The sequence below is a fragment of the Schistocerca nitens genome, chromosome 8, assembly GCF_023898315.1.
Source record: "Schistocerca nitens isolate TAMUIC-IGC-003100 chromosome 8, iqSchNite1.1, whole genome shotgun sequence".
In the NCBI taxonomy this organism is placed as follows: domain Eukaryota; kingdom Metazoa; phylum Arthropoda; class Insecta; order Orthoptera; family Acrididae; genus Schistocerca; species Schistocerca nitens.
In genome coordinates this window covers 217,285,737-217,304,485 of record NC_064621.1, presented here as the reverse complement: position 1 = coordinate 217,304,485, position 18,749 = coordinate 217,285,737, and the positions used below count along the sequence as shown (strand labels likewise).

The window sequence follows — 18,749 nt, the reverse complement described above, 5'->3', positions numbered from 1 at the left end:
GTGTCTCATTTCCTAATCTAATTCCCTCAGCATCACCTGACTTAATTCGACTACATTCCATTATCCCCGTTTTGCTTTTGTTGATGTTCATCTTATATCCTCCTTTCAAGACACTGTCCATTCCGTGCAACTGCTGTTCCAAGTCCTTTGCTGTCTCTGACAGAATTACAATGTCATCGGCGAACCTCAAAGTTTTTATTTCATCACCATAAGCATTCTAAAGTAGACCATCAAAAAGCTCAAAGAGATGTTTGTGTTTGAAGTCTAGCTGCTTGTTTACAACAGAAGTGAGTTTATTTCTGTAAAGTGAATAAATTTCAATTTCTTCTAATGTATGAAGGTGCATTATGTAAAATTTTCATATTGTTAGAAATGCAACCTGCAGAGTATTTATGTTCATCAAGACACTGACCAATCAAGGATTTGGTATGTGTAGAACCAGCAGTATGCTTTCTAAAATGTATGGCCAGTTCCTTTGATATATTGTTCATTGCAATTATTGCATTGTACTTTGTAGATGACAGAATCTTGGTATTTTTAGATTTGCCAAGAATGAAATTGGGATGTGCTGAACCATGTATTCCATAAAAATGTAACTTATTGAAAACAAAATTATCATTAAAACAGCTAATTGCCTACAAGAAGTTTCAGAAGATCCCAGTTGATAAATACATTAACACCACCACAGGAAAAAACTTTCAGTATTATTTGTGCTGCCAAACTTAGATAAATCATGTCATTAGCAGTTTCCAAAATTAGATGTGCTTGCTATTATAAGTGAATGTATTTTAAAACCAATATTGCTTGTGCAAACAATGAAACTAAATTTCAACTGTGGCATAATACCAGATAAAAATCAAAATATGCATAGATAGCCATCAAACAGCATCATGTGAAAATAATGAACTTCATGCTGGGCTGAAGCTAGCCAGTACCTTTTCTAATAATATGACAGCACTTCCTACTACCAAATTAAAAAACCAAAATAAAAAATTAACAAAAAATAAATTTATTCTATAGAAGAATTCTTTGTCTTTGTAAAAAATAAATCAAAATGTTTTGTTTTGTATTTCAGGTTCAGAGTATTAATGTACTTTATGAGAAATCAAATAATGATAAAAAACAGAAACTGTGGCATTGTTCTTATATATTAACAAATGTAAAATTGATTAAAATGTATGGTATTGTTAAACTCAAAATGGTAATTTGCAAATTCTAGCGTTTAAAATTTTTAACTGATGTATTCAGAATAACAACTTGGGTTTTGTTCTGAAATTTTAATATTCTAGGGAGTGTATTGTGTAATCTGTGAAATACATATCATCATTATCAGTATTTTATCATTCAAAAATTTGATTATGTATTCAGTGAATACACAAATAGCCACCACAACAGAGTGGTCATTTTAAAATACAAACTGTGACTAAGTATTCAAATTACTACACATCAGGATGACATCCCTCAAGTACATCATTGTCTCTAAATTTTTTGAAAGTGATGTAAGAAGTGGAACTGGACAGTAGGAACTGACTATGAGGCTGACTTTTTTTTTTTTTTTTATAGAGAGGCCAAACAGTGGCATCTTTGATCTGTCTTGGAAAATAACCTGAGTTGCTGATGTATTATACATGCAACTGCATATTAAGGCACTACAGCCCTTACTAACAATTCTATATAAGCTTTTACTTCAAGGGTAATGTTGATTATCTTTATATTTGAGGAGAATGTGTGAGAAATTTTCATGTCAGTAAATTTCTCCTACATTGCTTTTTCAGTGTACTGTTTTGCTTCCTCTTCTGAAAATCTTGAAACAAAGTAACAGTTAAAAATTCCTGCTACATACGAATTGTCTTTAATGATGCACTTGTTCTCTTTAATAGAAACAGTGATATCTTCTACAGCTTCTTTTTCTGTCTCTTTTAACCAATATTCCATACTGGAATGAATTATTACTCTGCAATGAGGTGTACACTTACGAAATTTTGTGGCAGATCAAAACTCACTGAGCAAGGACTGGTAGGAGAAGCTAATTCTCACCACTGTTGTTTCTTCTAGGAGTGCTAATAATGCATGATATGCAGGCAGTCAGTCAGTGGAACACTTGGCTGCAAAATGCAAAGGCCCCAAGTCTGAGTCCCAACAAGGCACACAGCTTTGGTCTTCTATGAAGTTTTAATATTCCGCACTGATTTCTTTTCATTGTCTGATTTGCAAATTTTTGACAAAATGTGTGTACATATGGGTTTTTGAGAACTTATAATAATATGTTATAGTATTGTTTATAGTATGAAAGTTATTTCTGGATCCTTACTTAATCTCACTATTTTGTAGATTTTTTAAAAATATTACCTGACATTGCATTCAATCCTTTTTTTGGGAAAATCCTTTCAAAAATGGATAAGGCCTTATTAAGAAATATGTTGAGTTTAGAGTTGGCATTAGGCTGACAGCAGTCTTCAATCCATTCAAGTTTTTTATGATTCCTCTAATATCTTTAATTGTTATCTTTTTGTATTTCTGGACTGTGTACATGCTAAATTATGTAACAATCCAACAATCCATTCCCATAGGTCAGGCATGTGCATGGTTAGCTTCTGCTTGTTGTCTGACTACATTACCTACATTATCAAACCGTGTGAATCCAACTAGTTACAGAATAAAACTAGAAAATATTCACAAAATATAATATTTTTGTTCATATGCCAATAATAATAAACTGATCCTGAAAATATAAAATTTGAAATAGGAAAAAAAAAACCAACAGAAAATGCTGTTGTTTACTAACAAATATGCCATTGATTAATACTCCTCAAAGTGCAGAAAAGGATAAACAAATTTTAGAAATGGTTATACAACTTAGATTCCATTAACAAGACATTATTTTCTGACAAAGCCTATCACCTGAGCATGTTAATGGATTTACTGCAGTGTTTTCATGCCTTCTGTTTTTAAAGTTTACTGTATAATTAAAGTTTAATAAAATGTGCTAAGGGTTTTCGGTAAAGTGTAATCCCCCACCAGTATTCAATGAGATGAATGTAGAAATCTCCTAGAACAATCTCAAATTGGCCACTACTACCTACTCTTAGCGGTGTTGTACTGAGCCAAGAAGGTCCTTGTCTTCCCAGTTTTAAATATGCATGCCAAATGGACTGCTGAATTTGTAATTCCATTTTTGCCTGTTACATTATGTTGCACCCCACGGGACTTGTGAAGCTTCCAATTACTGGAGTGGAGATCTTTTTGATCTGATCATTTCGTGTATTTTTTCCTTCTCTTCTAGAAAAGAAAATTATATTCTTTCTTCCTGATTGATGCATTTGGGTAAATAGATGATATACAGATGAATACATGGTTCAGCAAGAGCATTCTTCAAAGTCAACTGCAATTGTAAAACATAATGGGTTTTCGAGAACTTATAATAATATGTTATAGTATTGTTTATAGTATGAAAGTTATTTCATGCAACTGCAACTATGATAGGTCTTAATTTCCAAACAGACAAATGGTAAACCACTGTTGTGGTTAAGTTGTGCTGCAGGAGAAGGGACCATCCTTTAAGTTGGGTACCAAAGTGAGGCATTTATCCTGTAACTGCGTTGGGAACAGACACAGAAATCAGTGTGCTGGAATGGTCCCTTTCTGCAGCTCCATGATGATTCTATGAGGACATGCCTGTCATTAGTTTGGTGAAACTATATTGGCAATGTTCTGCAAATACTCACATCCATACTGACTGCAGCACAGTACCGAAACCACCACCGTGTCAAATGAAAGGTATAATTTCCCTTGGACGCCTAACAACCAAATAAACCCAATTTTAACAGTGATTGCTAAAAAAACACTATTTTCCATTGTACTCAGGAATGCTATATATATGATCTAGTAAAATCACAATCATATTTCACGAAGTGCACCCTCTTGACCCCTCTTTTGCAGATCCCTATGCTCTGAACAATCATTTTTCTACTTTCTGTTTCCCACTTTTTTGTTACTTCATGTACATTTGAGAGCTAGAACTCATTTGTTGTTAAATTTATAGATCTGTTACTCCTTCTTTTATTTTTTTAGGAACACTGGAAAATGCTCCTCTTTTGTCATAAATATTGTTAAACTTTATTTATTAACTGAGGTATCACACTGAATTACTTTAACTTGCTGAAATGAATGTTGCCACATTCATGTTAAAATATACTGTATATGAACTTAACAATCTTTCAATTTACAGACAGAAGATTAAAACCACCAGGAGAGGTTTTGGCTAATCGAAATGATCATAATGCAAGAGGATACCTTGCACAGTGGCTTGTTAGTGGATGTTGGGGTGAAGACTGCAATGGAGGAGGAAAGCCTAAATCAAACGATGAGACTGAATATGAAGGTTATGATGGATTTTATAACAACATGGCTAAACCTGACCTTGGAGCCATAGGTAAAAAACAAAATATAATGATAAACTGAGTTATTCACATAATACTTTTGCACTATGGCAGTTTAAGCTGAGAAAACTGGTTAAGAATAAAAAGTCATATTCATACTCCAAATATTGAACAATATTTTTCATAAAACTGAAAGAAGCTGCCACAAAAAAACAAACTATTTCCCTGTTTAAAGAGAAACATTGCAGATATCAATGAATTTAATTAAGCTAATGCAATGTACATTTATGTGATTACAGCTACAGTTTTAAGAAGTTTTGGATGATTACAATTGTAGCACATGACATATATCATAGTAAAATGACAGTTTGAGCTACACTTGTGTTATCTATGAACATTATAACACACATTGTAACACTATCTTGCATGGAATAGTGTTTTCCATTAATTTCTAAGTGAGTATTTACATGATTAGTGCAATATTTCCACATTTTTCTGATTGCAGACCAGTTTTTCTACAGTTTCAGATTTTTGTGTTTCTTTTTTAGATTGCAACATAAACATAAATTGTATAAAGTTGAAGAAATTCATGTTACTGCAATGAGCTGCTTTCGATGAATGCTTTATTGGAGATTAGTGTCAATAAGGAGTACCGATTTGCAGTCGACCAACATAATAGAGAAAAATCACAAGAAAATATGTAAATGTACAATTATTTTTATATAAATCATAAATGTGTTGTGCAGAAAGCTATCTGTAGCTAATAACACACACAAAAAAACACCCCCCCCCCACTACTCAACTCCCTGTAGATGAGGCTATTAAAATTCTAGTGATCAACTGCTGGAGTATTTGCACCAAAGTCTCAGAGTTTGTAGCACACAAAAAGCAATAGTGCTCATAAAGGGTCCATCAGAATGAATAGGAGGATGTGAAGAGGATATAACTCTGGAACGAATTAATAAATTTATTAGAACATACATTACCATATCATATACATTCTATACTTATCACACAAAAAGCCACAACCATGTTTGATGCATTTCTACAGACAGAAAACAAAAGCTTCCATCACCTAATTCAGCATGGTCAATGTGATCTCCAGAGTTACACACATCCTTTCCTTGCATTCAGCCATGATATGAGAATGTGTAGCGAACACTTGACTTTTCAAGTATCACCACAAAAAGAAGTAAGGGGTACTCCAATCAGGTGACTGCGCTGGCTAATGAATGTGTGTAAATCTGAAAACCAACTGACCAGGAAAATGACATCATAAGACAAATCAGGGACTGGGGGGGGGGGGTCATATGAGCTGTTGCGCGGTCCTGTTGGAACTATGAGTCGCTGGAACGAGGAAACAAGTTAAACTGTAGATGCAGTGATCACCAGTAACTGTTACTGCATGGCCAAGGAAGATCATGAAAAAAATATGGACTAATGATGTTGAACAGAGGCAGAGTGCACCACACAGTCCCATCTCATTCAGCTTAAAAGGAGCACCTTGGTTATGTGGCACCCAGTGCCTGCAAATCTGTTTATTTACACAACCATGTATATGTCTCACTGAGAACAGTATGCTGTACTGCATCTGCAGTCAGCTGCTAAAAGTTCCACAAAGCGAAAGGTGGAGGTTCATCAATCTCATTCAGTTAATTTCTGTACAACTTGAAATTTGTATGGGTGGAAGCACAGATTATCAATGATGATCGCCACAGGGAATGATCTTGAGGGAATGATCTTGACACGGCATGTATGGCAGCAGAATTGTTAGAACTTCTGTGAGTACTTGACATGCCTCCATCACTTTGTCCGTGGTCCACTGTGTCCTTCACTGCCCTGGATTTTGCTTCTTTGCACAAGGTGCAGCAGTCTCACGTTGTTGCACCCACTGAATAATTTTCTGATCTGGGACTTCATCAAATTGTTTTAACTCGAACTGGTGATTAAAATGTTACTGACTGTGATGGGAGACTTCTTATTTTGTAAATATGCCTCGATGGCAAATACTCGATACTCTGAACTCTACAAGGCCATAATTACAAATGATCATCCTCCCTCAATGCAGCGTGTGTATACCTATTTGAGAAGGCATATTACACGACTCAAATCCTATTATTCATTCTGCCCAACCCTGTACAATACTACATGCAGAAAGCTAGTTAAAGCCCAAAAGTAATAGCATTGAGAGTTTTTGGGTCAATAGGATAAATAAATGGGAAGTGGAGGTGTTATGTTTTTCAAAACAGACAAAAAGCTCAAATCAAGTGAGATGGAAATTTGACAATTGCGAGATTGTTTTGAAAATACTCAGTATCAAGGGAGGGCATAAATTTATAATTGGGTACCTCTATCAACCACCACTCTCACCCTTCGATTTAAATGAAAACTTTACACAAAATCTCAGCTTGCTAATACGTATGTTCTTCAGCCACATAGTAATCACAGTGGAAGACTTTAATCATCCAACAATCAATTGATAAAAACTAGAGTTACAATTTTGTAAATGATGAGGCGGCAAGACATCCTGCAAAACAATACTAAATTTCTTCTCTGAAAAACTACTCTGAACAAAGGAAGATTCAATCAAAAAATGAATAAATATGAGGCAAAATATTTACTACTGCTGATAGTCATATATTGTAAAAGTGGGGTCTGAGGGCTCTTCCCTTCCTTTTTAACCTTCCGCACTTTATACCACTTTCCTCCCCAATGAAGCAACTAATAGCTCTGAAAGTTAGGATAATGTCACCACTTTCACTATTGTATGCATCTGTTGGTAGTCATAAACATTTTTGTCTCCTGAAGATATTCCTACAATCTTCCTCTGCATTGAAACTTATATCTGGGTTTTAATTCTATGTGAATGTCATTTATTCACTGCACATCTGATAAGTGCACTACATCCTATCTGATGTAATTTAGCTCCTGTATCAACTCCATAAACTTATCTTTCGATCCTAAAATTCTAACAATGGAAAGTCTAGGATGGAATAAAAACAATATTAAAAAAAGATCAGACTGCTACACACTATGTAGAGGAGACAGTCACATACAGGCACAATGAAGAGACCATTATAGATTTAAGCTTTCAGGCAAAAGGCATTCTTCAAAAGTAGAAGACACACATATCCACCTAACAAACACTCACACGACTACTGTCTCCAGCCACTGTGGCTGGACAGTGGACTGCAACTGGGCCTGACAGAAGGGGCAATCTAGTGCGGTTGGTGGGGTGTAATTAGAAGGCATGAGGCAGCGAAGGGATAGTGGAGTAGGTGTGGGGGAAGAGGAGGAGACAGGGTAGTGCCGCAAAGTGCAGTTGGGACGTATGGAGGGGGAAAGGATGGGTGGGGGAGGGGAGTGGAAAAGGAGAGAAATAGAAAAAGGGAAAAAGACTGGTGGCTGTGTTGGTTGAATAGAAGGTTGTGTAGTGTTGGAAAGGAAGCAGGGAAAGGGATAGGTAGCTGGAGGGCAGGAACTAGTGGAGGTTGAGGCAAGGGAGGTTACAGAAACATAGGATATATTGCAAGGAGAGTTCACATCTGCACAGTTCAGAAAAGATGGTTTTCATAAGAAGGATCCAAACAGCGCAGGCTGTGAAGCAGTCACTGAAGTGCAGGACATCGTGTTTGGCTCTGTCCTTTCGGTGTGCTTGCATGCAACCCAACATCTCCTCTATATGATCCTAAAGTTCTGGAATTTATTGTTGCTAAATAAAAATTGGAGCAGTTAGGGTTATAGGGTCTATGTTATTTTTTGTGTAGCCAAACTTTATGTATAGAGGTGAAGATGAACAGTAATCGAGAAATTTTCCATCGGCTGAAACCACTGCCCAAGTTCCTTCAAACCAGTACTCCATATATTCTTTTACCTAGGCTGGTATACCAATTTCCCAGGAATGCATACATGACAGTAGGGCCTGCAACAGCCCTACCAGAAGTATATAGTGATGTAACCTGAACATATTGGTGGGCATACACACAATAAGAGATGACTCTCAGGTAGTGTATAATTAATACTTTATTAGCATGACACATAAAGATCAAGGTTCAAAATAATGTCATCAGCGACATATACAGTAGATTCAAATAGGCGTAACTGAAGGGTCCTCCAGATCTGATAGAAATTTGACAAAGTCAAAGTCTGCTGTACTGTAGCATTTGATGGTAACTACTAGGCATAGGTTCACAGTCCAAGCTCGGCAGAAAAATACCACCCCTAGGACAGTGATACCAGAGAAGGCCACTGTTAGAGGAGGCTCCAAGGGTGATAGCTGGCATCTTGGTGTGGCTGCTGATGAGCATCTTCCATGGGCAGCTGAGCAGTGCCGTGTTGCACTCTAGATCCAAGGGCTGGACTCGGCAGGACAGAGCCTGTGAGCTCTAAGAGACAGAGCCACTGGGCATGGCTGACTGCTAGTGGTCGGACAATGTCTTAAATATACTGTTGGTGGAAGGGTACCTGTTTGGTGTTCAGTGAGCATGTGAATCACGGATGCACCATACTGTCCACAACTGTAATGCCAATGTTGCCGATGTGCGCCCAGCTAGTGGTGAGGCTGTCACCTCTGGTGGTGCCTGATAGAGGTTAGCTTGTCAACAGGTGTGTTTATGTTGTTGGTTGTAATGTTGCTGTATAGATGGTGTGCACACGGCTAATGTTTGGATTGCCGATACATGTACTGTATCCAGCACAAGATGCTTGCTCTACTGGAGAGTGCAGCCACACACAAGTTGTGGGCACTATGCTGGTAGCTGTAGAGCATCAGGCACATGACTGGGATATGTCATCCCTTTCCCCTTAACAAAAAGATGGAAGAGCCATCTTGACACTGGTCAAAAGATGCAGCATCCTCTCCCCTGTGAGGGAGATGTTTTTGTCACTTTGACAATGAGATTTGGCCAAATAGTGTTCTCCCAAATGAACTTGTCTTGGAGTGCATGGATAGCGAGGCTAGTTGCGTGGAACAGTTCAAGAGGGAACAACCACAGAGCCAGGGAAGAACAGCTGGGGACCCATGGAGGCTGTCAATGTTACCAGGTGGAGCCGACTGGTTGGAGTGGGGGATGCCCCTCGGGTGAAATAGGCACCATCCAACAGAAGAAGCATGGTGCAAAGACTAGCCTGGAGCATTGCTGGGTGCGGACCACAGAGTGATGAGGTGCATCAAGTGGAGCCTCCTGTCTGAAAATGGGTATGTCACAGGGGAAGTGAACTTTGCACTGCTGAGAGAGACTGTGTCTGCTGGAAAAGGCAAATGTCCTGGAGGGATCTGTTTCAGCTCCCTCAGGTGACAGAAAACTTGGCTGGTGAGAGGATGTACTCGAAGAGGTGCAGCTGGGGAATGGCTTAAAATCCAATGGTACCTCCCATTCGTCATACGGCAGGCTGCCAGAGGTGTCAACAAAAAGTGGGGTAAAGTGACCAAGCAAGGAGTGGAAAAAATATTGTGTTTACAGGTGTAGAAGCCTCTAAAAGGAAATGAGTGGTGAACCGAGAAAGTAAGGGGACATGCACAGAAAGCAAATAGGGATGACCAGTAGAAAGTCCCGGAAGGATGTGAAAATGTCTTGGAAGGACGGCATGCATGGATCATGAGAACAGCATAGGGAGGTGAATCATAAGTGGTATGTATTAGAGATACCAGAATTGACAATGTGCAAGAGGAATAAAAGCCTGTAAGAGGCTGAAGCACTGGAGGAACATGGAAAACCACAACATAAGCACAAGTCACTCAGGACAGAGAAGGCATGAAGTGATGTGCTGCCCTCATGAGCAACACCAGCCGCGGTTGCAATGTCTTGGTAAAAGTGGGAAGCAGTAAAGGCAGCATTGTGCTATGCCAGAGGAGGGGAGAGGCTGGGGGGACCATGATGGTAGGGGAAAAAACACCTAGGAGAAGTCGAGCACCACAGGAAGTGATGAAGCCAGCACGGTGTTGCACGCTACCCAGATGTGAGAACAGCATGAAGTGCTGTTCCACCCTTGTGAGGAATGCCATCCATGGCTGCATCATCTTGGCAAAGGCGTGGAGCAGCAGAGGCAGCATTGCGCTTAGCCGGAGCAGACAGCATCTGGGTGGGACGTGGTGGCAGCCAGGTCTAGTTTCAGCAATGCTTGATGACTACTCTGGAACAGCTGATCCCACCCTCATCACCCACTGATGTGTTTTGTCCTGAATGGTAGGTGCATACACACAATAGATTGTGCTTCCTAGTTAGTGTGTAAGCAATATTTTATTAGCACAACATATAAGGAGCAAGGTTCAAAATAATGTCCTTAGTGATGTCTGTGGCAGATTCAGATAGATACAACTAAAGGATCCTCCTGACCTGACGAGAATATGATAAAGTCCATTGCAATGGTAATTACTACGCAGATTCAGGATCCTCCTGACCTGATAGGAACATGACAAAGTCCATTGAGATGGTAATTAATAGGCAGATTCACAGTCTAAGTCCCACAGACACCCCACAGGAGAACACTCATCCTGGGCCAGCGATTCTGGGAAAGCCCAGCATCGGAGGAGGCAAAGGCAACAATGGTGACGGCTGGTGGCTCAGCGTGCCTGCTGTCAAGTATCTACCATCGCCGGCTGGATTGTCATTGCAGTGCAGTGTAGATTCAATGACTGGGCTCGGCTGGATGGAGCTCACTAGTCTAGAGATACCTGCTCAGTGCTCAGTGAGCACACGACTTGCAGTTGAATGTAGTGAAGGCAACTGCAATGTTGCTATTGTTGTTGTGTGTATGTCAGGTCATAAGGATGTTGCCTCTTGTGATGCACGCTAGAGCTTAGTCTGTCAACAGGTGTGCTTGTCAACTGTAATGATGCCACATATACAATGTGCACGCAGCCAGTGTTTGGACTGCTAGTGCACATTCCATCTCCAGCAGAAGATGCTTGTGGTACTGCAGTGCTGTTACCAGCAGGTCGCTGTAGCTATAGTGGCACGCGAATGGCCGGGATAATGCAAGTTGTCTACTGCAACCTCTGGTGTTTGCCAAAACAAGAACATTGATCACAATAGTCTCAGCACTGACGTGAGTGACCCTAAACATCAGGGCCATAGATCAACAGCTGATCATTTGCCAGCAAGAATCTATGACAATACTGTCATTTAAGAGTGAGTCAATCTTAATTTGATTTGTAGCACATTTAGTGTAGATGGTAACAGACTGTGACTTACCTGACTGTCTACAGGGCAGGTTGGTGAGCAGCCAGCTATACTTCCTTGGTGATTTCTGTTTTATGGGCATTAGGCTACAGTCTAAGGCATGTTTCTGTGCCTAATATTTTGCCTCCTAATGCTGGAGATATCCTCAGAGTCTACTTAAGCAAGGCCAGCTAGCTGAAATGTTTACATGTAACTGCAGAACAGTTGTGTCATTTGACTGCCCCCAAAGATAAGTGAGTCATGTCGAAATGTGTTATGGAGTTTGGATTCCATATTTCTACCATTTTCTTTACTTAGCACCAAGATCCACAACTTGTCGTTTTTGTGATTTTGAGTTTCAACGGCCCCTCTGTACTCCCTTGTATAAAAATGGTTTGACCTTGATAAAACTACAGAATAGAATTTGGTGATATACTGATCCCAACAAATGGTCTCCTACTGGCTATTCAACCGTGTTTCCCAGATGGTTATTGGTCTTGCATTCTTTCCAACATGTGTTCATCCTACTGTCAGTAGTTTCCATATAAACTTGAACTTAGTGCTAAATAAAGCAAATATCACTAACATTTATATAGTGCAAGCTCCATAACAAATGTTGGTGCAAGTCTGTGAGCTTCAGTAGTGGTTGGATAAAATCACAACCCAACTGTTGTGTGGTTACATATAAACAGTTTGGCTTCCGCATCTTTTTTTAAGTTTGCAGATCAACCAAGCACAGCTTTGTAGCCTCTGAGGATGCATCCAGCATTAGGGGATGAAACATTAGGCAGTGAAACATACTTTAGACCACATCTTAATGTCTAATAAACAGAAACCACTACGGATGTAAATACCAGTAGTCAAAGCGTGCATAACATTACCATCGACATTTGTTCCCCACAAAACAATTCACGAATATTGTTATGTTAAGGACACCTATGTCTGCACAGTGTGAATCTCTCCATCTGACATTGGTAGTTACCCAGGGTGGTTACCTCTATCCTCACTAAGATGTAATTCAGGGCTTCCTCCCAGCTCTTAACAGAATCACTTTTGCACCCAGATTTTGAGATTATGTTTAATAAATAACAAGCTTAATGGTGTGCTTGTGGATGTAAAGCTGAGCTGTTGTTTTGACTTAAGCATAAAGTGGAAACAGCAACTAGGCTATATACACAGAAGCACACCATCAAACAGCCACACAAAGAAAATCAGAAAGGTCCCAAATAACAAGCTACTAACATTGACTATTTTGTTCTTTACCAGATACACCACTCTTACGAAGGGTTCCAGCAGCGTATGCAGATGGTGTTTACCAGCCAGCAACAAAGAACAGGCCCAATCCTCTGGTTCTCAGCGAACAGCTCATGAGTGGAAACATTGGAAACAGATCGAATACCGGAAAATCAGCTTTGCTTGTATACTTTGGTAAATATGATATCTTTATTGGCTCTTTACTGAGTCTTCATTTATGATAAGAGTATGGATATCCTTGTGTTGTTGTAAAAGAATTTTTTTGCAGTCCCAAAGGCATTTCACAATGAGAGCTACACTTTGTGTGGATGTAGGAAGATACCATCTTATCACATGCAACAGAACGCAGTCAGTATTCTTTAGGAGTTGAATATGGAACTTTCCTGTGCTATGCTTTTTAGTTTCTTCTGATAATGGAGTCTTAAGAAATATATCACTTGAAATATCCCCATGTAAGTGAATTACAGCATTATGGATGGATAAATAAATAGGTAGAGAAGGAGAGAAGGGGGGTGTGGGAGGAGGGGGGAGGGAGGGAGGGAGGGAGGGGGGGGAGAGAGAGAGAGAGAGAGAGAGAGAGAGAGAGAGAGAGTTGCTGCACTGCTACACAGTCCCGTTACTGGCCCAACATATTGCTGCACTCTGTGGTGTTGCCATCACAGCTCCATGACATTGTTGTGTAATCAAACACAGAAGCTAGCATGGTGTGGAACACTGGACATACAGTGCTCTGACATTTCTGTAAATGATTCTTCAGGTCTTATTGTCATCACCTGGAAATATCCTTGGACTGTATAATTCAACAGAACAATTAGAGGTTGGTCTACTGATTAGTGTCATACTAAATTACGATTTTCATAGCATTAGTTTTTAACAAGAACTGTTGTAAAGTTTTCCACTGACAAGAAACCAAACTGAAAATATTTTTAAAAACACAGAAATTGTGTGTTACTTGTAGATGATATCAGCAATATTCTTTAATATTAGTGTTGGGAATTGAATAATACAAGAAATAAATCCTTGTGAAATATCAGTTGCCTGTTAACAGTTAATAAGTGTACTCTCAAACAATGAAAACATTCCTCTCTCTTTCACAACACATTTCTATTGTAAGTGGTATAGTATGCCACTGCAATAATGGCACGATTAATCGAATTGGAAAGTGGCACTTGACATTGCGAATTTTGATTTCTGCTCCAATGTCGAGCCTCAACACAATTTTTTGTAGCTCTCACGTGCTCCATTCTCAAATCTGACTGTACAAAGTATCAATGCTGCATAGTACAGCCATCTCAGGAAGCCTATGTTAACTCAATGTCAAACTGGAGCAGTTGTGTTGAGAGAAAGTTGTAATTATTATGTTCAAGTTAGTAGGTGCAAAATGGCCAGTTCTTTATGCAGTGACTGTAGAGCTTTTAGAGGAACTTCTACGAAAAAACAAGAGCAACAATGAATTTGATGATAAGAGTGATTCACCTGTCAACAAACTGAGTGAAATGACAATGGAAACAGTCCACTCTAAAGAGTTTAAATAAGAGCACACAGAGGTGCCCTGTCTGCATTATGGTGTGAAAAGGGTTAAGGGTTAATATTTCACTAACAACAGGATCATTACAGTCTGAACATATGCATCGATATGATGTATGGAGGTCATCTTCAGAGGAGCCATTTCAGCATTTGCCTTAGTATGTTTAACCAAACCACAGAAACCCATATCTGAATGTCCTTTATCTGTGTAATGTATGACATTAGATTTCTGAGATAGACAAGCTCTCATGAAATGTATATTAATGACTTTCAGCAGAAGTGCAATAGAGCCAGATTTACTGTTAGCATATAGTTGGCAGTCTGTGCACATGATACCAGTATGCTGTTTTACTTTGCAAATTTTCATTTCTGATATCAAATGAGTTAATTACTTAGGGTCTGTAAAATTTAAAAAAAAGTTGTGATCTAAAAGAAAGAATTTTTAATTAACTAATTAATCCACATATTGTGTTCCATAAAGTTCATCAGGAGAGTCTTAAGGGATATTAATGAGTGAAGTTATACATCAACAGGCAAACAAAGCCACTATTAGCTATTTCTGTAAAGTATACTAACAATGTATTATGATTAATGCTAATCTTAACAGAACCTTCCGCGGTTCTTGGTAGAACAACATTATAATAATAAATGAAAAGCACCAGTTTGCTTTTGTTCTACAATATTACTTTTATTGCTACTCAGTACTGAGTACTCAGTAAATGTCTGAAGATGGCCTTGTAAGCCGAAAACCGGTTAGCAATAAAAGTAATATTGTAGAACAAAATCAAACTGGTGCTTTTCATTTATTATTAATGCTAATCTAATCATTCTATTAATTGTGGGAATTACTTCTAGAGTATCTTATATCTGACTGTGTTCAGTACTGGATGATGATGAATGATGATGATGATGAATGATGATGATGATGATTATGATTATGTTTGGTTTGTGGGGTGCTCAATTGCACGGTTATCAGTGCTCATAAAAATTCCCAACCTTTGCTCAGTCCAATCTGCCACTTTCATGAATGATGATGAAATGATGAGGACAACACAAACACCCAGTCATCTCGAGGCAGGTGAAAATCACTGACCTGCTGGGAATCGAACCTGGGACCCTGTGCTCGGGAAGCTAGAATGCGACCGTGAGACCACGAGCTGCGAACGTCAGTACTGGAGAAGGTAGTAGTGGGAGGACGTACGGGACATGTCTCGCAACTGCATCTGCTGCAGGGATATGAGCCATGAGGCAAATGGGTTTGGAGCAGGGGTGGGGTAGTGATGGAAAAGGATATTCCAGAGGAATACCATTGTGGGTGTGGTGGGAAGGATAGTGGGGAGGACATTTTCAATTTCAGGACAGGATAAGAAGAAGTCGAAATTTTGGCACAGAATGTGATTCAGTTGCTCCATCCAGGGTGGTACTGTCACATGATGAATGCCCCTTTTTGACTGGACTCTGGTTATATGTGAAAAGGGGGAGGGGGGGGGGGACTGGTGGCACAAGGCACAGAAGATCTGTTTCTGTACAAGATTTGAAGGTAATTTCGGTGTGTCAATGGCTGAGTGAGACCCTTGGTACTTTTGGAGAGGAACTGCTCATCACAAAAGATGTGATTACTTTGGGCACTGAATGGACTTCTGGGTGGGAAATGGATCACAGCTGTCGAAGTGGAGGTATTGTTGGTGGTTGGTAGGTTCCGTGTGGACAGAGGTACTGATGCAGCCATCACTGATGAGGAATTGACGTCATGGAAGTTGGCTCGTTGCCCTGAGGAGGACCAAGTAAAGCGAATGGGGTGAACATATCGAGCTTCTGTAGGAATTTGGATAAGGTATATTCATTCTCAGTCTGTACCATGAAAATGTCACCACAGGTGGCATATTTGAGCCCTACACTTGGCTTAGTTACCAGGAATTCACCACCTAGGGAGTTCTGTAGTAGTTCAGACATTCCTTTCCCTACACTGCTTCCTATCAGGACCTTTTGGTCTTTTTAATCCTTTTACTAATACCAACCTTATCTTGAATTTTTTCCTTGTCTTGTCAGTGTTTCTTAACTCCTGCAGACTTTTCTCCACAGTCTTCAGTGCAGTGAAGCTGTTGGAAACATCTACACTAAAGACAGCAGACTGAATGCATCTGTTGGACCTCTTGCCTGATCAGACAGACCACAGTTCCATTCCTAAATTTAATGCTGACAACTACAGCTCTCAATTGTACTAATTGTGCCACTGCCATTATCAGCTTTTGAGGTTCACAGCTACTACAGTACACAACAGTCTAACAGCATCTCTACTCAAGTCGGCTGCTTCATAGTGCCCAATATGAAAAAAATTGTAGTCACTCTTGATGCTGTAAACTATTTATCATGACTCTGTGGCAGTTCCACACGTCTATTTTCGCGATATATATTTTAGTCTTGACACATTATTTAGCAATAGCTGTTCAACAAATAAATGTGTTGGCTCAACTTTTGTGGTTTTATTTAATTAGAAACGATTACTTATAACATTGGTATGTGAACTATGGAGAAGACATATATGTGATGCATTAATATTACTGAATTGGACAAATGTCATGTTACTAAATATTTTTCAGTGAAACATCATGATTTCTATATGTGATTGAACTACTATTACAGTAAAAACGAAAATCAGGTTAAGTTCCATTCACTGCATAAGTATAAAGTGAGCAAACATTTTTGTAAGTTACAGTCTCACATTTTTATCATCAGAATTGATGAAAAACTTTTAACTGCTTTGTATAAATAGTGTTTCAGATAGTAGTTTACAACAATACTACTGAATACAATACTTAGCTTTGCTGTCCTTGGAACAAAGACTGCTATCAATATACGACAATCATTGTAGACAAACATATTGTAGTGCTTCTGCAGTGACAGATGCAGTAAAAATAAATTTATAATTATCTCTTACTTCTATAGCAGTTTTTAATCACTGAAATATCAATTTTGGTGGCACTTGCAAGTCTCAGAAATCTTATCAGCATCTGTGTTGTCAACACAACATTTAGTTCACTGTTCTGTTTAGGTCATAAAAATCTTTGTTTTCTATGGTTCACAAACGATTAATTTCTACGAGCTGAAACAGCCATTTGTAAAGAGAATGAAATAATGTGTAAAATTTGGATAGAAAATATATTAATATAAGTGACAAAAACCAATTGTTGCCCCTTATTCAGACACTGACTGCTTTTGACAAAAGGAAATAATCGTGGTCATCCATGATTTACAGCACAAAAATCATTTAGACCTCTGCTTAACAAGATGTGGTTTGAAACTTCCTGGCAGATTAAAACTGTGTGCCCGACCGAGACTCGAACTCGGGACCTTTGCCTTTCGCGGGCAAATTATCTCGGCGGGACAGTGACGCCTCCATCGCGACCTTGGGACCCGGGGGGCCCCTTTTTTTTTATCAGTTGCTGACCCTCGAATCATGAAACGACGCGACGCAGTCATGTTTCGATTCATGAGGGTCAGCAACTGATAAAAAAAAAGGGGCTGCCCGGGTCCCATGGTCGCGATGGCGGCGTCACTGTCCCGCCGAGATAATTTGTCCTTTTAGGACAATTATCTGAGCAAGCACCCACGCCAGCAAAAGGTTGCCCGACACGTGCTGTTGCACTTGCCCGCGAAAGGCAAAGGTCCCGAGTTCGAGTCTCGGTCGGGCACACAGTTTTAATCTGCCAGGAAGTTTCATATCAGCGCACACTCCGCTGCAGAGTGAAAATCTCATTCAAGATGTGGTTTGTTACACTGACAATGCAATACACAAATTCTTTCAGGAAACTTACTGACACGAAAGTGCTTGTTTAAATGAAACTGTGATGCACTTTGTGATTGCAAGACAAGTAGAGTGTGCACGTGTGGGAGGGGTGGGAGGCAGGTATGCATTTCTTCATGAAAGGGGTGGTTCAGAGCCCATATTAAACTGTAAGTATTGCAGTTACTGGCTTGGTAAGACCGTTTAAAGGTTGGAGGAAAACAACAATATACCACTTCCAATAGGACCTTGCCTTGTAAACCTCTCAGGTGTTTAAATCAACCTTTGGATTGAGAACAGTTTTAACCTAACTCAAAAGAGACACAAATGATCATGATGTTCACACAAAGCATCATTTTAGAAATCTGTTTCATGTAAGTGTTATCCTTGGTATATTTTGTAACTTTATTAAGAATAATATATTCTTTTTGAGTTTCTTTTGATGGAGTCTGCTTTTTACAGTAATGTACATAGTGCAGTTCTCACCAGGTGATTTAAATATTCTCATGAGGGAATGAATTTCAGTTCTCTTACACAGAGTTCATTCTTGATATCAGTTACAACATTCTATACTCCAATTGTTGTTCACACTTATACATATCTGTCTAAAGGAAAAACTCAATCCTATCTTAAGTTTAAAATGGA

The 18,749-nt window shown here is 39.1% G+C and overlaps 2 protein-coding genes across 5 annotated transcripts in view; one reads left to right on the top strand and one right to left on the bottom strand.

The window, feature by feature from the left end:
• Positions 1-18,749, bottom strand: part of LOC126199021 (GPI mannosyltransferase 2) — a 253,063-nt gene that overhangs the window by 15,877 nt on the left and 218,437 nt on the right. The gene's annotated exons all lie outside the window — the stretch shown is intronic.
• The window catches only part of LOC126199020 (dual oxidase-like), a 246,332-nt gene that overhangs the window by 13,840 nt on the left and 213,743 nt on the right, over positions 1-18,749 (top strand). For both annotated transcript variants that reach the window (XM_049935710.1, XM_049935709.1), the window contains exons 3-4: positions 4,229-4,432; positions 12,806-12,967. In XM_049935710.1, coding sequence (XP_049791667.1) covers positions 4,229-4,432; positions 12,806-12,967 — 366 coding nt within the window. The remainder of the gene's footprint in view (positions 1-4,228; positions 4,433-12,805; positions 12,968-18,749) is intronic.